The sequence below is a fragment of the Salvelinus namaycush genome, chromosome 13 (genome assembly GCF_016432855.1).
Source record: "Salvelinus namaycush isolate Seneca chromosome 13, SaNama_1.0, whole genome shotgun sequence".
NCBI lineage: Eukaryota > Metazoa > Chordata > Actinopteri > Salmoniformes > Salmonidae > Salvelinus > Salvelinus namaycush.
Genome location: NC_052319.1, coordinates 34,878,030 through 34,901,197, shown reverse-complemented (window position 1 = coordinate 34,901,197; position 23,168 = coordinate 34,878,030). Strand labels below are relative to the sequence as shown.

The 23,168-nt window shown below is 46.1% G+C and overlaps 1 protein-coding gene across 5 annotated transcripts; it reads left to right on the top strand.

Annotated features, from left to right (window-relative positions):
- Positions 1-4,322: 4,322 nt before the first annotated feature.
- On the top strand, positions 4,323-22,926 carry LOC120058472 (sentrin-specific protease 7-like). Of its 5 annotated transcripts, none has more exons than XM_039007155.1 (23): positions 4,323-4,585; positions 6,028-6,174; positions 6,312-6,383; positions 6,612-6,727; positions 8,954-9,205; positions 9,409-9,494; positions 9,808-9,956; positions 10,105-10,495; positions 14,761-14,891; positions 16,244-16,375; positions 16,485-16,518; positions 16,749-16,973; positions 19,196-19,614; positions 19,747-19,877; positions 20,489-20,605; positions 20,694-20,813; positions 20,933-21,025; positions 21,124-21,341; positions 21,786-21,835; positions 21,942-21,985; positions 22,072-22,140; positions 22,231-22,381; positions 22,641-22,926. In XM_039007155.1, the coding sequence occupies exons 2-23, from the start codon at positions 6,127-6,129 to the stop codon at positions 22,803-22,805; spliced, it is 3,213 nt and encodes a 1,070-aa protein (XP_038863083.1). In that variant the 5' UTR covers positions 4,323-4,585; positions 6,028-6,126; the 3' UTR covers positions 22,806-22,926. The 5 variants fall into 5 exon arrangements, with proteins under 5 accessions (XP_038863083.1, XP_038863084.1, XP_038863082.1 ...); XM_039007156.1 differs by having other exon boundaries at positions 6,028-6,189; positions 9,808-9,920; XM_039007154.1 differs by having other exon boundaries at positions 6,028-6,189.
- Positions 22,927-23,168: the final 242 nt, after the last annotated feature.

The window sequence follows — 23,168 nt, the reverse complement described above, 5'->3', positions numbered from 1 at the left end:
GGCAGCCCCCCGCACCAGGCTGTCTCTCCGGGTTCTCTCTCCAGCTGCTCCCACCTGTCCAGCGCTGTCAGAGCTTTCCTCCTCTCCAGCGCAGCCAGTGCCTATACCACGCACCAGGTCTACAGTGCGTCTCAGCCGGCCAAAGTCTGCCGTCTGCCCAGCGGCGCCTGAACTGCCTGCCTGCCCAGCGCTGTTTGAGCTGCCTGCCTGCCCAGCGCTGTTTGAGCTGCCTGCCTGCCCAGCGCTGTTTGAGCTGCCTGCCTTCCCAGCGCTGTATGAACTGTCTGCCTGCCCAGCGCTGTCCGTCGGTACTGAGCCTTCAGAGCCGTCCAGCCAGGACCAGCCAGAGCCGTCCAGCCAGGACCAGCCAGAGCCGTCCAGCCAGGACCAGCCAGAGCCGTCCAGCCAGGACCTGCCAGAGCCGTCCAGCCAGGACCTGCCAGAGCCGTCCAGCCAGGACCTGCCAGAGCCGTCCAGCCAGGAGCTGCCAGAGCCGTCCAGCCAGGAGCTGCCAGAGCCGTCCAGCCAGGAGCTGCCAGAGCCGTCCAGCCAGGAGCTGCCAGAGCCAGTCAGCCAGGAGCTGCCAGAGCCGTCCAGCCAGGATCCGCCAGAGCCGTCCAGCCAGGATCCGCCAGAGCCGTCCAGCCAGGATCCGCCAGAGCCGTCCAGCCAGGATCCGCCAGAGCCGTCCAGCCAGGATCCGCCAGAGCCGGCCAGCCAGGATCCGCCAGAGCCAGCCAGCCAGGATCCGCCAGAGCCAGCCAGCCAGGATCCGCCAGAGCCAGCCAGCCAGGATCCGCCCCTCAGTCCGGTGCTGCCCCTCAGTCCGGTGCTGCCCCTCAGTCCGGTGCTGCCCCTCAGTCCGGTGCTGCCCCTCAGTACGGAGCTGCCCCTCAGTCCGGTGCTGCCTTTTAGTAGAGTGGGTTTGACATGGAGGGTGGCCATTGGGAGGAGACCACGGAAGCGGGGTTTGACTAGGGTGGGTTGGGGACCACGACCAGCGCCAGAGCCACCACCGTGGACAGACGCCCACCCAGACCCTCCCCTAGAGTTTATGCGGGTGCGCCCGGAGTTCGCACCTTAAGGGGGGGGTTATGTCACGTTCCTGACCTGTTTTCATTTTTTCTTGTATTTATTTAGTTGGTCAGGGCGTGAGTTGGGTGGGTTGGTCTATGTGTGTTTTTCTATGTTGGGGTTTTGTGTTCGGCCTGGTATGATTCTCAATCAGAGGCAGCTGTAGATCGTTTGTCCCTGATTGAGAATCATACTAAGGCAGCCGGGGTTTCACGTGTGTTTTGTGGGTGGTTGTATCGCGTGTCTGCATTCGTGCCACACGGGACTGTTTGTCGGTTGTTTTATGTTATTTTTGGTTCGTGTTCAGTTTCGATTCATTAAATAATCATGGACACAAATCACTCTGCTTATTGGTCCGACCCGTCTCGCCTCTCCTCGTCCGAGGAGGAGGAAGAATATTACGACGATCGTTACATGGAGAGGTTGAAAGGACACTTGAATGTACCCTGGATATCCCATAACACCAGCACAATGTTTGAGTGAGGTTGATATGGTAGAAATTGTGTTTTTATACTGAACAAATACCATTTGGGGATTGCAAATATGTAATAGCACTGGAATTATTTAATTTACAGACATATGCCACTTTGGAGAGGTTAGGGATACTTGGAAACGTCCCGTGACCACACCTGACACTACTTACTAAAACATCTGCCCATTTCTAGTTGTTAGGTCTATAAATCCCCTTTCTTTTCTGATATTGTTCACATGTTGTGGAAGCCATCTGTGTTTCCAGCTCTAGTCATCAATAATTCACTTATAGCTTGTCAATGAAAGATGACTTCAAAATTTAAAAAACGGTTATTTGGTGTATTCTGAACTTTGTAACTCCTATCTATCTTCTGATCATTTCCTCATAATCTCCCAGATGTCTTCTTTCCAAATATACCACGTTTTTTCATGTCAGAATCATGTAATTACACATGAATAGTAGTTACTTTTGGTTATGTCTATTTAGGCGGAAATCTACATTTTGCCATTACATTTTAATATGCTCTGCCCATGTAATTTGAGTGTCAAACCAGAACCCCAAGAACCTAAACCCTCTCACCCTCTCCAGATTCCTTCCATACAACTTCAAGTATATTTCCTCCCCAACCTTCCTTCTTCAACTGAAAACTTGAAGCCCCACCTGAGGGACCACTGCTCTACTTCACTAATCGCTTCTTGAACTCTTCTAGCTGTATGGGTAATATTTCTCGCTCTCTTCCACAGATCCCCATCATCCGCAAACAATGATCTCCAAATATCAGGTCTCACCTGGGAGAATACATCATCAATCATAATGGAGAACAAAAAAGGACTAATGACACTTCCCTGGGGGGTACCATTATCTACCTCATAGCTTTCTGACATAGAGCTCCCCACCCTCACTTGTATTGATCGCCCAAAAAGAAAATCCTTTATCCAGTTACAAACCCTTCCTCCAACCCCCATGTTATCCAGCTTGATAAGTAGGCCTTCCTTCCACATCACATCATAAGCCTTCTCTACATCAAAGAAAACGGCTACCACCACCTCCTTATTTGCCTGTGCCTTCTGTATGACTGACTCAAGGCACAGTGCAGGATCCATCATTCCCCTGCCTTTCCTGAACCCACTTTGATCTGGTGACATTAGTCCTCTACTCTCCAGAAAGTAAGTCAGCCTTTCCATAATCATCCTTTCCATAAGTTTACATATGTGAGATGTCAACGCTATCGGCCTATAGCTTGAAGGACTAGTAGGGTCTTTCCCTGGTTTACGTATCGGCACCACTACCGCCTGCTTCCAACTTCCAGGCAGTTTCCCTTCCTGCCACACCAAATTGTAAAAGCCCAATACTTTCCCCATTGCAGTGTCACTGAGATGAGCCATCATTTACATTTACATTTAAGTCATTTAGCAGACGCTCTTATCCAGAGCGACTTACATTTTTAACCTTTTTTTTATTTTTTTAACTAGGCAAGTCAGTTAAGAACAAACTCTTATTTTCAATGACGACCTAGGAACAGTGGATTAACTGCCTTGTTCAGGGGCAGAACGACAGATTTGTACCTTGTCAGCTGGGGGATTTGAACTTGCAACCTTTCGGTTACTAGCCCAACGCTCTAACCACTAGGCTACCCTGCCGCCCCGGGTAGCCTAGCCTCATGATGTAACACATCGCATCTTTCCCAGGAGATTTTACCCCAGCTTTAGCTAATGCTCTCTTCATCTCAGCCAATGTAAAAGGGGCATTCAATGCATTCCCCACCATCTCTCTCTGATCCAGGAGAGAGATGGTTCTCCTCTGACCCTCTCTCTCCCACGTTGTCCCTCTTCTGTCAGATTATTTGAGCTGTGCACCTTCACAAATGCCTGGGCTGACATCTCTGCCTTCTCCATCTCTCACTGCAATCTCCCCACTTTTTAGCACAGGGAGATCCAAATCTCATCTGATCAGCCAGTTTAACAGGAAATATTTCACCTGCTGGACATTGCAAAAGGAAACTTGAGCCACCAAATTCATTGAAATTAAGATTTGGTACTGTAAACCAAAAGCTGTTTGAGTCCTTAAAGTAACACTTTATCCATTAAATCTTTAAGACTTGATTAAAAGTAGTGAAGTCCAACACATTAGGACTGCCCACACTTTTTTTAAGAACATATTTTTTCACATTGTGAGGTTTATTTTTCCATATAAAGTTAAACAGTGTCTTATCTAATTGGGAGTGAATAGATTTGGGACTGTCAAGACAAAAGAACACATACGAGGCTCTAGACATCTCTTCAGCCTTATGGCGGAGTTTAAGCACAGATAGAACAATGAGACAGATATTTGGTTGGCGTTTCCACTTACTACCAAATATGGTGGTGAGAGGACGCACAGTGGCCGGCAGTGGGGCAAGATAGATTTTGGCCGACATTCTGCTAATTTTGTAATCGATTAATCATTTGATCTCAGTACAGTTTTCTGTTTCCAAAACTAAAATATGTTACGAACAGAGTGGACTACGTTTTGTAGACTTTACCCTTTGCCAATTTTTTAAAAGATTGTGTTGTTTGGAAGGACTGCAAGGGCAAATTGAGTTATTGCACATCCGTACTTTAGAGTAGGCGTTTCCTAACGGAAATATGCAAATATATGCTAGAACGCACCAATAGGCTCTCGCTAGCTCGTGCTTGGCTCTGCCCACTCTGATTAATTTTGTCCCATTGGAAATGACAGGCTGTGGTCTATCTTGGGTTACTTATAAAAAATCTTTGGTTTAAGTGCCTGCAAAAAATATGCCATTATTATTTCTCTCTATAGGCGCTAAAGCGGCTAGATCGTGCACTTCCGGAAACACCAGGATGTTCTTCTGTCCAGGAAAAGCGTGAAAACATCTACAACCTGTGCGAACAACGTAATGTGTAGCTATTTATGAATTTATAGGCGTTCCAGTTAATCAGCGAGATGATTTGGAGTGTGCGGTAGCTGTTTACATTTCCCTTATCCTCGCTCTTTGGTCACGTTTGTGTATGTTGCACTAACTCGCTGTATTATTGAGTAAGTATGAGAATCGGGAACAAAAGTTGATGTCTGCTAGTGAGCTAGCTAAATTAGCTCGCTTGCTGGCTAAATTTCAGTGGTTTTTGCCAGGTTTTATTAGGTAGCGTGTCTGTGCATAGCTGGATGATATTGTAGAATGTCAAAGGGCACACACGAAGAGAACCATTGCATGAGCAGTATTTATCTTCAGTGAAATGCAAATGATTAGCGACCTGAGGGCTAGCTAGAAATTGCTAGTAGCATAGCATGCAAATTCAGAAAATAAATGTGCACCAGCACCACGCGTGACAAGATGCTGCTATTCATGTGTCGCTATTACAAGCTTATAAACAATGGTTTTATTTTTCCTGGCAAAAGCATTAAGTTCAAAGTACAGAATAAAATAATAGTTCTTGCATGTACCTAGTGATGCTAGTCACCAATGTACACTATATCTACAAAAGTATGTGGACACCCCTTCAAATTAGTGGATTTCCAACAAATCAGTTTGTCAAATTTCTGCCCTGCTAAAGCTGCCTCGGTCAACTGTAAGTTGTCCTAGGTTGCAACACTGCCTACCGAGTTCCAAACTGCCTCTGGAAGCAAAGTCAGCACAATAACTGTTAGACGGGAGCTTCATGAAATGGGTTTCCATGGCCGAGCAGCCTCACACAAGCCTAAGATCACCATGCGCAATGCCAAGCATCTGCTGAAGTGGTGTAAAGTTTGCAACCATTGGACTCCGTAGCAGTGGAAACGCTACACGCTTCACCATTTGGCAGTCCGACAGACAAATCTGGGTTTGGCGGATGCCAGGAGAACGCCACCTGCCCCAATGCATAATGCCAGTTTTGTGGAGGAGGAATAATGGTCTGTGGCTGTTTTTTATGGTTTGGGCTAGGCCCCTTGGTTCCATTGAAGGGAAATATTAACGCTACAGCATACAATGACAGTCTAGACGATTCTGTGCTTCCAACTTTGTGGCAACAGTTTGGGGAAGGCCCTTTCCTGTTTCAGCATGACAGTGTCCCCGTGCACAAAGCGAGGTCCATACAGAATTGGTTTGGCGAGAATGGTGTGGAAAAACTTGACTGGCCTGCACAGAGCCCTGACCTCAACCCCATCGAACACCTTTGGGATGAATTGGAACGCCGACTGCGAGCCAGGCCTAATCGCCCAACATCAGTGCCTGACTTCACTAATGCTCTTGTGGCTGAATGGAAGCAAGTCCCCACAGCGTTGTTCCAACGTCTATTGGAAAGTCTTCCCAGAACAGTGGAGGCTGTTATAGCAGCAAAGGGGGGGATCAACTCCATATTAATGCTAATGATTTTGGAATGAGATGTTCAGCTAGCAGGTGTCCACATACTTTTGGTCATGTAGTGTATGTGTGATTGTGCGCTTGTAAACTGACAGGTATGAAAGTGAATGTATGTACATACCATGTGTGTCTGCTGCAGAGCTTGTTTGCTGCGTCACCATCGCTGTCTGGATTGGTCACAGGAGGCCCTGGAGAAGGAGTGGCCTGAGGTCAAGCCCTAAAGCACCAGAGCCTGGTCATGATGGACCATAAGAGAGCACTAACCATTTCACTGGCCGTTGACAAGGTGGATAACTCTCAAGTATGTCTGGCCTGCCTGGCTATATTAGTCCATTGGGATTCCTAGTCTTTTTCTCAGCCACTATGCAATTACTATAATCAACAACAGTGAGCATTTTAACAGTACCCCATTCTGCTTTTAAGATGGGAAGTCCACTAAAAATTCCCAAGATCCTTCTTTCTTCAGAGTTGAGATGTGGGAATGAAGAGTCACAGGTAAATGTTATTCTCTACAGGTCACCTTTCTCTTTCTCCTCTTGAACGTGCAACCAGCAACTTTTTTTTAACCCCTGTGGCCTCCCTACGAAGTGTACAATACACCCAAATATTAAAATGATAGAAAAGTAATTAAATAACAGATTGCGCCTTTAACCTTGTTCCCTGAGGTTTTGTTATTGTGATCTGGGTAGTGGGTCAGTACCTCTACCTCCATTTCTCCAACAGATTCACTGGACCCAGATTGCTGGAAACAGAATCAAACTCCAAAGGTCTTGTCAGCAGAATGGATCCATCTCTTTGGATCACGGCCAAGCGGCTTTAGCCCAAGGGGCAATGGACTGGTGAGGAGCAGTATTTATGGAGCCACAGATGGAGTTATGTTAGGAAGCAAACCTAATTAGTCTGGTTAGGTTAGACTTGTTGACGGTTCATAGATGATCTTGCTCCATAACACGGTCACTTATTAAAGCTGCAATATGTCACTTTTTGGGCGACCTGACCAAATTCACATAGAAATATGTTATAGATCTGTCATTCTCATTGAAATAAACTCTAAGAAGCAGTAGATTTGTTCTTTGTGCGCCATTTCTATGCTTCCTGTTCTGAAGTTTAGTTTTTGCGTCTTACTTTCGGTTTTGTACACCAGCTTCAAACAGCTGAAAATACAATATTTTTGGTTACGGAAAATATATTTCACATCGGTTTAGATGGTACAATGATTTTCTACACCATACTTGCTTGTTTTGTCACAAACTGAAATTAGAATTTTAGCAACCAGGAAATGGCGGCGCAATTTCTGCATAGTATACCTTTTGAGACAGCCTTTGTCTTTATCTGTGAATGTATTCAGTCCATTTGCACGGTAAGGAAGAATTAATCCACTGTGTCATTGAGTGCAGTTTTCTGAACATTCACCAGATGGCGCTCTTTCCCTAAGCACTTTTCTCAGAGGTACAGTGCCTTCGGAAAGTGTTCAGACCCCTTGACTTTTTCCACATTTTGTTATGTTACAGCCTTATTATAAAATTGAGTAAATAGTCCCCCTCCCCTCACCCATGTATACACAATACCCCATAATGACAAAGCAAAAACAGGTTTTTAGAAACTTGTGCAAATTTATTAAAAATAAAAAATGCAAATATCACATTTGCATAAGTATTCAGACCCTTTACTCAGTACATTGTTGAAGCACCTTTGGCAGCGATTACAGCCTCGAGTCTTCTTGGGTATGACGCTACAAGCTTGGTACACCTGTATTTGAGGAGTTTCTCCCATTCTTCTCTGCAGATCCTCTCAAGCTCTGTCAGGTTGGATGGGGAGTGTCGCTGCACAGCTTTTTTCAGGTCACTCCAGAGATGTTTGATCAGGTTCAAGTCCGGGTTCTGCCTGGGCCACTCAAGGACATTTAGATACTTGTCCCAAAACCACTAATGTGTTGTCTTGGCTGTGTGCTTAGGGTCGTTGTCCTGTTGGAAGGTGACCCTTTGCCCCCAGTCTTGGGTCCTGAGCGCTCTGGGGCAGGTTTTCATCAAGGATCTCTTTGTTCTTTGCTCTGTTCATCTTTCCCTCGATCGTCACTAGTCTTCCTGTCCCTGCCGCTGAAAAACATCCCCACAGCATGATACTGCCACCACCATGATTCACCTGAGGAGACTCAGCCTGAGGAGACTCAGCCTAGGAGAAAGAGTTAAATATCAGTGCTTGTGTGAAATGTCTTTTGTCTGAATCCAGCTGTATCGAACCTTTGGGAAGAATTAAACTTGGTTAAGCTTCTCTAGTGTCCGTGAGTTATTTACTCTGACAATTAGAACCTAACACAGGTGACTACCTCATGAAGCTGGTTGAGAGAATGCCAAGAGTGTGCAAAGCTGTCATCAAGGCAAAGGGTGGCTACTTTGAAGAATCTCAAATATAACATATTTAGATTTGTGGAACACTTTTTGGGTTACTACATGATTCCATATGTGTTATATCATAGTGTTGATGTTTTCACTATTATTCTACAATGTAGAAAATAGTAAAAAATACAGAAACCCTGGAATGAGTAGGTGTGTCAACTTTTGACTAAGTAAATAAGGTCTTAATTATTATAATTAAAAAAAACATTTGCAATCATTTCTAAAAACCTGTTTTCACTATGTCGTTATGGGGTATTGTGTGTAGATTGATGCTACATGTTTTATTTAATCCATTTTAGAATAAGGCTGTAACGTAACAAAATGTGGAAAAAGTCAAGGCGTCTGAATACTTTGTGAATGCAGTGTAGCTGACATGCCCAGTGTACCCCCACTACTGATACTGTTGAGCTATAGCTGCTGCAGCAGTGCTTATCTTTATCACACATACACACTGCCTGGTCCTATCAACCCCATTCCATCTGTCTGCCCCTCCCCCCTATAGTCTCACGTGTCGTTTCCCTATTGGTTAACTTTAAAAGAGATGACCCAGAATGGCCATCAAGATATTACATTTAAGTCATTTAACAAATGCTTGTCAGATGGGGTCACGATGACACATATGGGTCGTAGGGATCTAAAGGTTCTGACTGGTTCTGTTCCTTCCTTCAGCACGCAGCTCCAGTTGGTCCTCAGGGACGTCCTGAAGACGGAACCGGGGCAGGCCTACCTGGACAGGAAGATGCGTAGCAAGATGACAGGAATTGAAGAGAGGAAGAGAGAGTCACGGATGGGGAGCGGGCAAAGGAGGGTGTCTCAGAGCAGCAGAGAAGGGAGGGAGGATTGTAGAGATTTTACAGGACACAGAAAGAGACCCCATGACCACCCCACTCCCACCTCGACCCCGACCCGCAAGGAAAGGAGGTAATGCTTGGTTAAATGTTGCTGAATTCAGCTTGGCTGTTGGAGAGTGGACGCTCTATGCAGATTCATTTCTGTAGATGATTACTGTGGAGTCTGTTAAGTGTAGGGAACATGTGAGCGATTTAAGTGTTAAAACACAGCACAAGGTAAGCATGCAGTGGAATAATTGTTTTTCTGTGACTTTTTCTTTCTCTCTTGTTTAGGTCACACCACAGAGGGGGGTCAGAGGAAGATGAGGAGGTGAAGGAACTTTTAATAGGAGAGGAAAACATCAAAGACCAGAGATGCAGTGAGTCCGCCATCACACACACACACACTCCCCTGCTACTGCGTTCCCTATCTCCCCCTCTCTGAGGGTTTTCCTTATTGGAAAGGATCTGCAGTATTCCTGGCCTCAATCCTGCTGTAAATTAACAAACTCTTTTACTTTTATAGAGCTGTAAAACAAAGACCTGCTGAATGTGCTTTTCATCTCTTACTAACACACGCAGGCAAAGTTTTATTTAATTCTATGTTACGGTCATTTGTTTTCCCATAGCTGCTGCACTACTTTCTGGAGAGTAGTAACACGTTTATTGTTTCACCGTCTCTCTCCTCTGCAGACAGTAGTGTGTCAGGGAGGCACAGTTCACGGGAACCCCTGGAGGAGGTGACCTTTACCGAGGGGGACATGCACCAGGAAAAGCCTTATCCACAATCCACCAGGACTAGGAAGGTAGATTCAGGTTCAAGCGAATCCACACATGTTGAGGTAGAGTCTTCGGGTAGAAGTTACTTAAATACTGACATTAAAGTTGACTGACTTTAAGGCTGAAGCCAAGAACCTGCAAGCTGCTAACCAAACCATGAGACAACCTGCCCTGGGGCTAAAGTAACACCTTATCTCTCCTTGTTTCTAGAGGGAGAGTCGGAGGAGGGAGTCTGGGCTCTACAATAATGGACGGGTGAAGGATGGAGGGATGAATGAAGTGGCAGAAGGCTTGACCACAGACGCCTCCAGGAGCTCCAGAGGGAGCGTGCTGCGCCTCTCCAGGGAGGCCAGAGGCAAGGGAGGACAGCTTTGTCTGGAGGGGACGGGGGGCATAGACACTAATGTAGCATCCATAGAAGTAGAGGTGGACCCCTCAAACTTTGACAGGACCCTGATGGTAGTCAATGTGGGGGAAGACAGGGAAGTTGCCAGCCCCTCTAACCCCAGCTGTGGAGGGGTTAAGGAGAGGAGAGGAACCCTGAGGATGTGCCTGTCCTCCAGCCAGGATAGGACGCCCAAACTCAGGCCTGTTGAACCCAGTGAGTATAGAGCTACGTATAGGCTATCATATTGTACACTGCATATCTGCGCTCCTGGTGTGTGTGTGTGTGTGTGTGTGTGTGTGTGTGTGTGTGTGTGTGTGTGTGTGTGTGTGTGTGTGTTTCTCCTGACTCTCTCATTGAAACAAACACACACAAATAAACCAACACACAGATCCCCCACCCTTCCCTCCTCCTGGAATGGCGTCATCATAATATAGTCTATTTCTCTGCCTACAAGCACCGACCCTAACATGCTGACCATGCTGCTCACGTTGGAAAATAAATGTACACATACACGTTATTCAATCATTGCACCCACACTGCTCGCGAGCGTCTGCGTAGCCTGTCGCTAAAATATTAAGCACCTTAAAGTTGGTTGCCGACCTCCATATAGTCCAAAGAAGAAGGTTAGCTAAATTGCCATAAATGTTTAATGCTTTTCGACCTGTCCCCATATGAATCTAGTTGGTTCAGATATTTAAACCTGCGTTTCCTGATGGTGTCTGGTGTGGGTGGACAACATCAACATCCGAGTTGTCTGGTCATGAACCAACTATATTCATTTGGGGACTGGTCGAAAAGTATTAAACATTTATGGCAATTTATCCAGCTAGCTTGCTGTTGCTAGCTAATTTGTCGTGGAATATAAACATTAGGTTGTTCTTTTACCTGAAATGCACAAGGTCCTCTACTCCGACAATTAATCCACATATAAAACGGTAAACCGAGTTTGTTTCTAGTAATCTCTCCTCCTTCAGGCTTCTTCTTGTTTGGACTTTATATGGTTGTCGGCAACCAACTTTAAGGTGCGTTACCACCACCAACTGAACTGGAGTGTGGACCTCAGTTTATCTTTCAATCACCCACGTGGGTATATGCTCCTAAAAACCAATGAGGAGATGGGAAAGGCGGGACTTGTAGCGCGTCAAATCAAATTTATTTATATAGCCCTTCTTACATCAGCTGATATCTCAAAATGCTGTACAGAAACCTAGCCTAAAACCCCAAACAGCAAGCAATGCAGGTGTAGAAGCACGGTAGCTAGGAAAAACTCTGTAGAAAGGCCAAAACCTAGGAAGAAACCTAGAGAGGAACCAGGCTATGAGGGGTGGACAGTCCTCTTCTGGCTGTGCCGGGTGGAGATTATAACAGAACATGGCCAAGATGTTCAAATGTTCATAACTGACCAGCATGGTCAAATAATAATAATCACAGTAGTTGTCGAGGGTGCAACAAGTCAGCACCTCAGGAGTAAATGTCAGTTGGCTTTTCATAGCCGATCATTAAGAGTATCTCTACCGTTCCTGCTGTCTCTAGAGAGTTGAAAACAGCAGGTCTGGGACAGGTAGCACGTCCGGTGAACAGGTCATGGTACCATAGCCGCAGGCAGAACAGTTGAAACTGGAGCAGCAGCACAGCCAGGTGGACAGGGGACAGCAAGGAGTCATCATGCCAGGTAGTCCTGAGGCATGGTCCTAGGGCTCAGGTCCTCCCGAGAGAGAGAAAGAGAGAATTAGAGAGAGCATACTTAAATTCACACAGGACACCGGATAAGACAGGAGAAGTGCTCCAGATATAACAGACTGACCCTAGCCCCCCGACACATAAACTACTGCAGCATAAATACTGGAGGCTGAGACAGGAGGGGTCAGGAGACACTGTGGCCCCATCCGATGACACCCCCAAACAGGCAGGATATAACCCCACCCACTTTGCCAAAGCACAGCCCCCACACCACTAGAGGGAAATCTTCAACCACCAACTTACCATCCTGAGACAAGGCCGAGTATAGCCCACAAAGATCTCCGCCACGGCACAACCCAAGGGGCGCGCCAACCCAGACAGGAAGATCACGTCAGTGACTCAACCCACTCAAGTGACGCACCCCTCCTAGGGACGGCATGGAAGAGCACCAGTAAGCCAGTCAGCCCCTGTAATAGGGTTAGAGGCAGAGAATCCCAGTGGAGAGAGGGGAACCGGCCAGGCAGAGACAGCAAGGGCGGTTCGTTGTTCCAGAGCCTTTCCGTTCACCTTCACACTCCTTGGCCAGACTACACTCAATCATATGACCCACTGAAGAAATTAGTCTTCAGTAAAGACTTAAAGGTTGAGACAGAGTCTGCGTCTCTCACATGGGTAGGCAGACCATTCCATAAAAATAGAGCTCTATAGGAGAAAGCCCTGCCTCCAGCTGTTTGCTTAGAAATTCTAGGGACAATTAGGAGGCCTGCGTCTTGTGACCGTAGCGTACGTGTAGGTATGTACGGCAGGACCAAATCGGAAAGATAGGTAGGAGCAAGCCCATGTAATGCTTTGTAGGTTAGCAGTAAAACCTTGAAATCAGCCCTTGCCTTAACAGGAAGCCAGTGTAGGGAGGCTGCACTGGAGTAATATGATCAACTTTCTTGGTTCTAGTCAGGATTCTAGCAGCCGTATTTAGCACTAACTGAAGTTTATTTAGTGCTTTATCCGGGTAGCCGGAAAGTAGAGCATTGCAGTAGTCTAACCTAGAAGTAACAAAAGCATGGATTAATTTTTCTGCATCATTTTTGGACAGAAAGTTTCAGATTTTTGCAATGTTAAGTAGATGGAAAAAAGCTGTCCTTGAAACAGTCTTGATATGTTCGTCAAAAGAGAGATCAGGGTCCAGAGTAACGCCGAGGTCCTTCACAGTTTTATTTGAGACGACCGTACAACCATCAAGATTAATTGTCAGATTCAACAGAAGATCTCTTTGTTTCTTGGGACCTAGAACAAGCATCTCTGTTTTGTCCGAGTTTAAAAGTAGAACGTTTGCAGCCATTCACTTCCTTATGTCTGAAACACAGGCTTCTAGGGAGGGCAATTTTGGCGCTTCACCATGTTTCATTGAAATGTACAGCTGTGTGTCATCCGCATAGCAGTGAAAGTTAACATTATGTTTTCGAATGACATCCCCAAGAGGTAAATATATAGTGAAAACAATAGTGGTCCTAAAACGGAACCTTGAAGATCACCGAAATTTACAGTTGATGTGTCAGAGGACAAACCATTCACAGAAACAAATTGATATCTTTCCGACAGATAAGATCTAAACCAGGCCAGAACTTGTCCGTGTAGACCAATTTGGGTTTCCAATCTCTCCAAAGGAATGTGGTGATCGATGGTTTTAAAAGCAGCACTAAGGTCTAGGAGCACGAGGACAGATGCAGAGCCTCGGTCTGACACCATTAAAAGGTAATTTACCACCTTCACAAGTGCAGTCTCAGTGCTATGATAGGGTCTAAAACCAGACTGAAGCATTTCGTATACATTGTTTGTCTTCAGGAAGGCAGTGAGTTGCTGCGCAACAGCTTTTTCTAAAATTGTTGAGAGGAATGGAAGATTCGATATAGGCTGATAGTTTTTTATATTTTCTGGGTCAAGGTTTGGCTTTTTCAAGAGAGGCTTTATTACTGCCACTTTTAGTGAGTTTGGTACACATCCGGTGGATAGAGAGCCATTTATTATGTTCAACATAGGAGGGACAAGCACAGGAAGCAGCTCTTTCAGTAGTTTAGTTGGAATAGGGTCCAGTATGTCTTGAAGGTTTAGAGGCCATTATTATTTTCCTCATTGTGTCAAGAAATATAGTACTAAAACACTTGAGTGTCTCTCTTGATCCTAGGTCCTGGCAGAGTTGTGCAGACTCAGGACAACTGAGCTTTGGAGGAATACGCAGATTAAAAGAGGAGTCCGTAATTTGCTGGGCATAGCGTCACAAATAGAACCACGTTCTATTTTAGCGCCAGGCTACGCAGACGCTTGCGAGCAGTGTGGTTGCAGTGATTGAATAACATGTATGTGTACATTTATTTTGCAAAGCTCGAGCACGCGACGCGAGCGGTGTGGTCAGCATGTCAGCCCCCTCACACACAAGCACACATACTGTCTGTCTGTAACACTGACCGCTGGGTCCATGCTTGTGACTGTCTGTGTCAGTATGCCCAGTGTGTGTTGAGTGTAGTTTCTGTGCGTGTATCTGTATCTGCCAGTATTGCCTATTTAACGTTTTAATTTGTTTGTGTACAGTACATGTCTGTATGTGTCTGAAGTAGCACAAGCTGTGCCTTACAACACTGGCATTGCTATGGTTACTGCCCCCCCCCCCAACATAGCAGGATTACTGCTGTCCCCGTCTTTACTTCACAGTGCATTACACTACGGTCATCGTGTGAGAGAGATTATAATTAGGCTGATATATACAGTATTTCACTGCAACTTGCTTAATGTGTGTGTTCTAGTCGTTCTCTCCAGTGATGAGGAGGTAGTCACCCCGTCCCACAGTTCAGTCCTTTGGCCACAGACTAGTGAGTGTGAGTCCCAGAGAAACCATGCTCAAGAAGACAACGTGATGGAAGAGACAGACTTTCAGGTTTGCAAAAACAACTTCTTACATATGACATCATAAAGGACAGAATAGGGGGATCTCGCAATGGATGACAACACAAAGGACAGAATAGGGGTCTCACAGTAGATGCAGCAAAGAGATCAATCGAATCTACCAAAACAATGGAAATTCCATGGCAATGCCACTCAGGTGTCCCTCCGGGGGGGAAAGATTAAGAATGTCCTCATTGCCACCATCAAAATGAACCTAGGCTACATTTAGGCTATTGCTTATATGTGCATTTCACACTATTTTGGGGTAAAAATCTGTGTATAATGCTTGTATGGAGGTTAACCCCAATACATGTTCTGTTACCATCACCAAAAAAAATCTGTAAAAATCTGTGTATAATGCTTGTATGGAGGTTAACCCCAATACATGTTCTGTTACCATCACCAATCAACTGCATTACACTTAAAAACATCTTAAAGTACCACCACCAATTTCTATATGGCTAGCTATGCTACCAGCTTATATGAACATGAGTTAGGATATAGATTTTTTCTAATCCCGAAAAAAACATTTTTCTTAATATTATGCAGCGAACATAGCCAAATATATCCAAATCAGATTTTAGTAATCACCTTTTAGAACACAGAAATCATGACATATTTGACGAATATCCACTTTGTGCACCAATGACGTTCTTTCCCCCACGGTCTGCGTTCCATTGACCTCTTTACTGCATGTATGGATGACATCACAAAGGGCAGAACAGGGGGAGCTCACAATGGATGATGTCACAAAGGGTTGGGAACTGGGAAGATTCTGTGACATCACAAAGGGCTTAACCTGGCCTGGATGATATCATAAAGAAAAGCACAGAGGGATGGGATGTCACAAAGTGCTGACTAGGTTAAAATATGTCATAAAAGAAAGCAAATAGATACGGGTGATGTCACAAAGGGCTGCTCATAGAGGGATCCGGGTAGAGGCAGGAGGTGGGAAAAGGGAGGGTGTTTCATGATTAGACTGGCCCTAGGGGGCAGAACCACCATCTGCTGCCTGTCAGGCTTTATAGGCCAGAGTGGGGATACTGTAGCTCCCACGTACTGCAGTCAGCCAAAACATAGGAGGACAAGCCAAATGCCTTCTGCTGCATTACATACAAGTGAACACACATCATTTAAACCTATCCGTTGATTAACTAAGTCTCTCACACGAACCCCTTCTATGCCTCATTGCTTATCCGGATTCTCTTGTGTCCTCGTTATCAGAAAGCATGTTTGTTGTGTGCTTGCATGCATGCACACGTGTGTTTGTGTGTGTCATTCATCAATATGTGTGTGTGTTGCTCATCAATGTGTGTGTTACTCATCTGTGTGTGTGTGTTCCAGGTGATGCCTGTGGTGGTGACAGGGTTTGGGGTGGCCAATTTCCCCAGCACTGAGGACTCTGAGGGTATGGCCCTACCCTTCTCTGCCCTGCACTGTGGGGGGGTCCGAGGGGAGGCCAGCGGAAACCTCATGGTAAGGTTCTGCACACTGCTCCAACTGGAGAATGGGTGCAGTATATTCTAGAATAGGCATGCAATACAGTGGTTATGTGACATGGGGCCCTTTCTTTCGTCCTTTTCAGATCACAAACCACAGAATCATCATACCAATTAAAGGTAACCAGCACCCCTGGACTTTGCTTGTGTTCTCACCACACCATTGACCATACAGTCCTGGTCCTCTATTTAAACTTGAATCGTTAATCGTTTTCAATTATTACTTGGTCCAACCTGAACATGACCGTGTGCGGTCGCTAGCCCATCTGTGCCCTGTCTGTGACCCAGGGCAGGCGGTGGTGTGGGGGGATTGTTGACCCCTCTCTTCCCTCTGTCTCCTGCCCCCTCAGGCCAGGTAGAGGTGATGGTGACTGTGGAGCGCTGTCAGCTGTGGAAGTACAGCGTCTGGGACAGGGAGGAGCTACAGGAGAGAGGGCTGGGGTGTGAGGTCAAGGGAGAGATTGGGCAGCCTCCCCCCGCCCTCCTCCTCCTCTACGTGTCAGACGCCCAGGCAGTCGCTGTCCAAGAAGACCTGAGGGAGCTGTCAATCAAACAGGCCTTAGAACCACCCACTGGTGAGAGCCTGTCTTTTGGAACCAAATTGTGTGTTAGTGTTGCACGGTATACCAAAACTTTTTCGATAGTAGAACATGAAAAAAATGGTTCAGTACTAGAATCGTCACAATGTGTCTCACGTCATCTACTGATTGAGAAAGGATCAAGCGTGTCAGCGTAGCCCATGTCCCCTGATAGTGCACAGTGCATGTTCCCCTCTCATACTGACTCTAGTCTGTCCTGAGGAACCACTGGGAGTCTGGACTGTATCATGTTATCTCCTCTCTCATACTGACTCTAGTCTGTCCTGAGGAACCACTGGGAGTCTGGACTGTATCATGTTATCTCCCCTCTCATACTGACTCTAGTCTGTCCTGAGGAACCACTGGGAGTCTGGACTGTATCATGTTATCTCCCCTCTCATACTGACTAGTCTGTCCTGAGGAACCACTGGGAGTCTGGACTGTATCATGTTATCTCCCCTCTCATAGTGACTCTAGTCTGTCCTGAGGAACCACTGGGAGTCTGGACTTTATCATGTTATCTCCCCTCTCATACTGACTCTAGTCTGTCCTGAGGAACCACTGGGAGTCTGGACTGTATCATGTTATCTCACCTCTCATAGTGACTCTAGTCTGTCCTGAGGAACCACTGGGAGTCTGGACTGTATCATGTTATCTCCCCTCTCATACTGACTCTAGTCTGTCCTGAGGAACCACTGGGAGTCTGGACTGTATCATGTTATCTCCTCTCTCATACTGACTCTAGTCTGTCCTGAGGAACCACTGGGAGTCTGGACTGTATCATGTTATCTCCCCTCTCATACTGACTCTAGTCTGTCCTGAGGAACCACTGGGAGTCTGGACTATATCATGTTATCTCCTCTCTCATACTGACTCTAGTCTGTCCTGAGGAACCACTGGGAGTCTGGACTGTATCATGTTATCTCCCCTCTCATACTGACTCTAGTCTGTCCTGAGGAACCACTGGGAGTCTGGACTGTATCATGTTATCTCCCCTCTCATACTGACTCTAGTCTGTCCTGAGGAACCACTGGGAGTCTGGACTGTATCATGTTATCTCCTCTCTCATACTGACTCTAGTCTGTCCTGAGGAACCACTGGGAGTCTGGACTGTATCATGTTATCTCCCCTCTCATACTGACTCTAGTCTGTCCTGAGGAACCACTGGGAGTCTGGACTGTATCATGTTATCTCACCTCTCATAGTGACTCTAGTCTGTCCTGAGGAACCACTGGGAGTCTGGACTATATCATGTTATCTCCCCTCTCATACTGACTCTAGTCTGTCCTGAGGAACCACTGGGAGTCTGGACTGTATCATGTTATCTCCCCTCTCATAGTGACTCTAGTCTGTCCTGAGGAACCACTGGGAGTCTGGACTGTATCATGTTATCTCCCCTCTCATAGTGACTCTAGTCTGTCCTGAGGAACCACTGGGAGTCTGGACTGTATCATGTTAGCTCCCCTCTCAGGCTGCACAGAAGTTAACACACTTGAGTAATGCAACAGAGCATGTAGAAATGTTGAAACTGTTCACCAAACAATGTCCATTACAGGCTAGAACACTTTACAATGCAGGAAGATACTGCTAGCTTCCAGCTTTGTAGGCTAGCTTTCCTTGCTGGACTAACAGCTGAAGCTAACGTCACTTCACTACCCTAGAACCATAACGCAAAATATGCTGATTTCAAAGCTGATTGTTACCAAAAACCTTATTCAATGTCAGAAACGTTGTTCATTCACATCTCTCCTGTCTTTCTCACTGTGTGTGTGTGAGTGACGTCATTAGGTCTTAAAAAGACGCACTCTTTTATAAAAGAAGACATTGCTTCGTCTATGCAAATGTTGTTGATCAGTAGAGTAAAATAAGTCCATTCAATGAGGACCATTTATGTTATGTGCTAAGATTGATTGTATAGTTGATTCATTAATGCATACATGGCTGTCATTGAAAAATGGACGTCAAACATTTCAAGTGTGATATTGAAGTCTACAGATCGTCATTCTAATACGGCAGCTTTTTTTTTGCAGTGTTATTGTTTTGGTATCGTGATACTAAACCTGGTATCAAAATCAAAATTCTGGTCTTGTGACAACACTAGTATGTGGGTAAGTGGGTGTTTGCTCAAGCAGGTGTATGCCCATGTGCTATTCAAATGTGTGTGTGTGTGTGTGTGTGTGTGTGTGTGTGTGTGTGTGTGTGTGTGTGCGCGCTCATAGGCCAGGCCAGTCCCTTCCTCCTGCTGACTCTGCATTCCCCTCTGGAGGGGGTGGAGGGGGCTCTACTTCGCTCCGTCCTCGACATCATCTGTCTCAACAACGCCCCGCACATGGACGCTGCATGTCTCTGGGGGAACGCTCCCATCAACGGGGCGGTGGACCTCCACAGTCCCCTCCTGTCATTGGATGACAGTCTGGCGCTGATCGGTAGAACCGGACTAGACCACCAGCTGCTCTCCCTACTGGGACAGAACAATGCCGAGCCTGTCACAGAACCCGACCAGGACAGAGACACACCTGGGCCAAATCTGGACACTGTGGAGGGAGAGTCACAGACACCACCAGAGACAGAGGTACAGGCAGAGCAACAGACAGAGGAGGAGGAGCAGAGGGAGGCAGAGAGCTTACCCCTCGCTGAGGTTGGTAGTACTTTGTTTGGGTGTGGAGACTGATGTCATCAAGCTCAACCATAACAAACCCTAAGCTCTACATGAATGATCAAATTAACATGTAACCTATTACACTTCCTCTGTTGTTTGTCCCCCCTCCAGGAGAGTCCAGTCCAGCCCAGACCCGTGTACACAGTGTGTCACAGCAGAACCAGAGGCGCCTACTCTGTGTTCCTGGGCCCGAAGCCAGGCTCCAACTGGACCCGATACAAGCACCAGGGCCCCACACGCAGGCAAGCTACATAACTCCCATGATTTGTTGATTCTTTGAAACAGGTGTGTAAGTGCAGGGCTTGAACGAAAGCCTGCACACCATATTGGTCTACAGGACCAGAGATGGAGACCCTTGCTGTAGAGTAGTGGTTCCCAAACTGTGTGGTTGGCAGGGCAGGCGCATAAAATAATAATAAGGAACTTAGTCCGGCTTTAAACTAACTCTTGAAAGTTGTAATGTAGAATGCACAAGGTGCAATTTCGAAATTGGGTAGTGCATCATCAGTTCCTCTTGTCATGTTAGTCATTGCATAGCTTAGAGAGCTATTTGTAACTTGTCTAAATCAACTAGCACATCAGCTAATGTTTTTTATCACATGGATACACATTAGACATGACAAAATGTGTAGAATTACAGGAAATGAGCTTTAAACCTGCAAAACTCTCCACCAAAAAGAGGGGTGTGAACAGTTTGTGTCATGAACAGTCCATAGAAATAGATGCGGGGGAGGATGTTCCCCAGTCCTGGAGAGGAGCCGGAGTGAAAACGTTTGGGAACCCCTGATATAGACAATAGTTAGTGTAGATATGTGGTTTCACTCTTAGTTATGTTCTTTCTGATACTTCTCAGGTTGATCCAGTTTCCTCCACCGCCTTCCAAAGGAGGGATCGCCGTGACAACAGAAGATCTGGAGTGCCTTGACAACGGGCAGTTTCTGAATGATGTCATCATCGACTTCTACCTCAAGTGAGTGACATCGTCAGTTTGGTGCATGGAGGACAGTTTCAACAACATGGAGGGCAGTTTCAACCTGTGTATGTCTCTGTCCCAACAGGTATCTGCTTCTGGAGAGGGTTCCGCAGGATGTGGCTGATCGCTCTCATGTCTTCAGCAGCTTCTTCTACAAGCAGCTCACTCGCAGAGACAATGCCAGTGAGGACAGTACCAGCGTCTCGTAAGTGTGTGTGTGTGTGTCTATTTTAGTTGATCAATTATGGATTTGTATCTTTGTGTTTTGTGTGTTTTTGTATGTGTGTGTCTCTTGACGTGTGTGTGTGTGTTGTCTGTCCCCAGAGCGCAGCGGAGGCGGCATCAGCGGGTGAAGACGTGGACACGACATGTGGACATCTTCAAGAAAGACTTCCTGTTTGTGCCTGTCAATCAGGAGTGAGTGACACACACACACACACACACACACACACACAATAAATAAACTGTAAATAAATAAACTGTAAACTCATAGTGCTTTCTTCCTTATATGACAGAGCCCACTGGTACCTGGTGGTGATCTGCTTCCCTGGCCTGGAGGAGCCCCAGTGTGAGGAGGGGAGCAGCCCAGCCTCGCTGAGGGGAACAGGGGGAGAGAAGCCAGACGAGGACCAGGCTGAAGAGGAGGCCTCTGGGTCCAAAAAGCTAAATGGCATCAGTGAAGTCACCCCTGAATCAACTAGCGCTGACAACCAGGACAAACTGACAGTTACAGGTATGTGTGTCTTAAGTCCTCTCATCCTGTCTCTCAGGATGTTACATGTCTTTATGTCAAACTGACATAATAGTCAAACATTAGTGAGTATGTGCGTAGGTTTAGGAGTATAACTCTAATATATGTTTTAGATAAATACGCAGGGTGGAAAAGTAGGTCTGTAGTCTGTGGGTAGGATGGAGTCAGAACCGTGAGGGGAGAGCTGCTCAGAACTCCAGTCAGACAGAAACACAGAATGAGGCTGGAACTCAAGAGGCTTTCATCTACAGGGTTTTTATGATGCATTCCATTCTTTATATCACTGTGCTGCAATAACATCCACAATGACAATAGCAACAACTACAATAGGAACAGGGTTGCTGTTAGGAAATACTAGTGCTGAAGTCCTGGGATTTAGCAGTAGGATAATTGCTGATCCTGCTGCTGTTTTCTCTCTCGTTTCAGATGGTGTGGTACAGAGTGAATCAGTACTCCAGCCACCTCCTGGTCCTCTGGTAAGATATCACTCTCTTTAGGAATCTGTTCTCTATTTCTCACATTGTTGTTTTCCTTCTCTCTCACTCTGTCGTCTTTCTTACATTCTGTCCTTCTTCTCGCTAGGACTGCACTGAGAAGACCTGTCACAGAGAGACCATCTGTAAACGGTGAGTGGATGACCAAACACACACAAAGAAGGTGTGTTCTAGAGGTCTTAACTAGATGTTTAAATGCACATCTCTTCTCTCCGTAGACCCTGTATTCTCCTCATGGACTCCCTCAAGTTCTCCCTCCATGAGCGCGTCTTCAAACTCTTACGGGAGTGAGTCTACTATTGAATGGAATGTTGTGTGTGTGTGTGTGTGTGTGTGTGTGTTGTACCCTTAATGTACCAGCTATCTCTGTGTGCCAGGTACCTGCAGTCGGAGTGGGAGCTGCGTCGGGGCTCTGTGCGCGAGTTCAGTTCAAAGCAGATGCGAGGCGCCCACTGTAAGGTCCCCCTACAGGACAACAGCAGCGACTGCGGCCTCTACCTGCTGCAGTACGTCGAGAGCTTCTTGCAGGTAACCGTACGGATGGAATAAGAACATGCATGCATAGGAATTCACACGCTCCCACCTGTAACCAGCCTGGTATTGAACTCTTGTCATGTCTGATCAACTCAAGACCCCGTTACCCAAAGGAGCTTAAGCTTGTGTCTTCAGGTTTCAGACAAGGTTGCTCATGTGTTTCTCTTATGAGACCATACTCACCAAACACATACACTGACGTACACCTACATAGAACTTTTCTCTCTCTCTCTCCTACCCTTTCTCCCTTTAGGACCCTGTGGTGCACTTTGAACTCCCCCTGTGCCTAGAACGCTGGTTCCCACGGCAACAGGTGAGGAGGAAACGAGACGAGATCAGGGACCTGGTGCTACACCTGTACAGACACCAGAGGGGCACGGTGGGGAATATAGGAAATATGGGAAATGTAGTCAGTTAGGGCATGGTGGGTAGTATTATGGCTGTGACGATACCAGTATCCCAATATTTTTTCCATGGCAAAAATGAAAACACGAAGCAGACCTAACACTTTGATCCTTTAAAAACCTGCTGTATGTAAAATATTGTGTTCTATAGCTTGGAAAATAAATAAATGTGTCTCTGGGTGACAACATAATGATGTTTGTTTCTAACATTAGAACTGTTTTCCTAAAGAAGTTAAATCTGCTTCGTGTTTTGTTTCTTTGACACGATACTAATGAGTGTCGTGATACTGGTATTATCCTGGCCCTAGGTAGTATAGGAAACAGGAAATGTAGTCGGGCACAAGTGGGTAGTATAGGAACCATGGGAAATGTAGTCG

Excerpts from the sequence above, each read along its gene's own strand:
- LOC120058472 (XM_039007154.1), top strand. The coding sequence starts at position 6,127 with ATGATGGACCATAAGAGAGCACTAACCATTTCACTGGCCGTTGACAAG. Across the intron at positions 6,190-6,311 it reads ACAAGGTGGATAACTCTCAA|ATGGGAAGTCCACTAAAAAT; the intron begins GTATGTCTGGCC and ends TCTGCTTTTAAG. Across the intron at positions 22,382-22,640 it reads ACGTCGAGAGCTTCTTGCAG|GACCCTGTGGTGCACTTTGA; the intron begins GTAACCGTACGG and ends TTCTCCCTTTAG.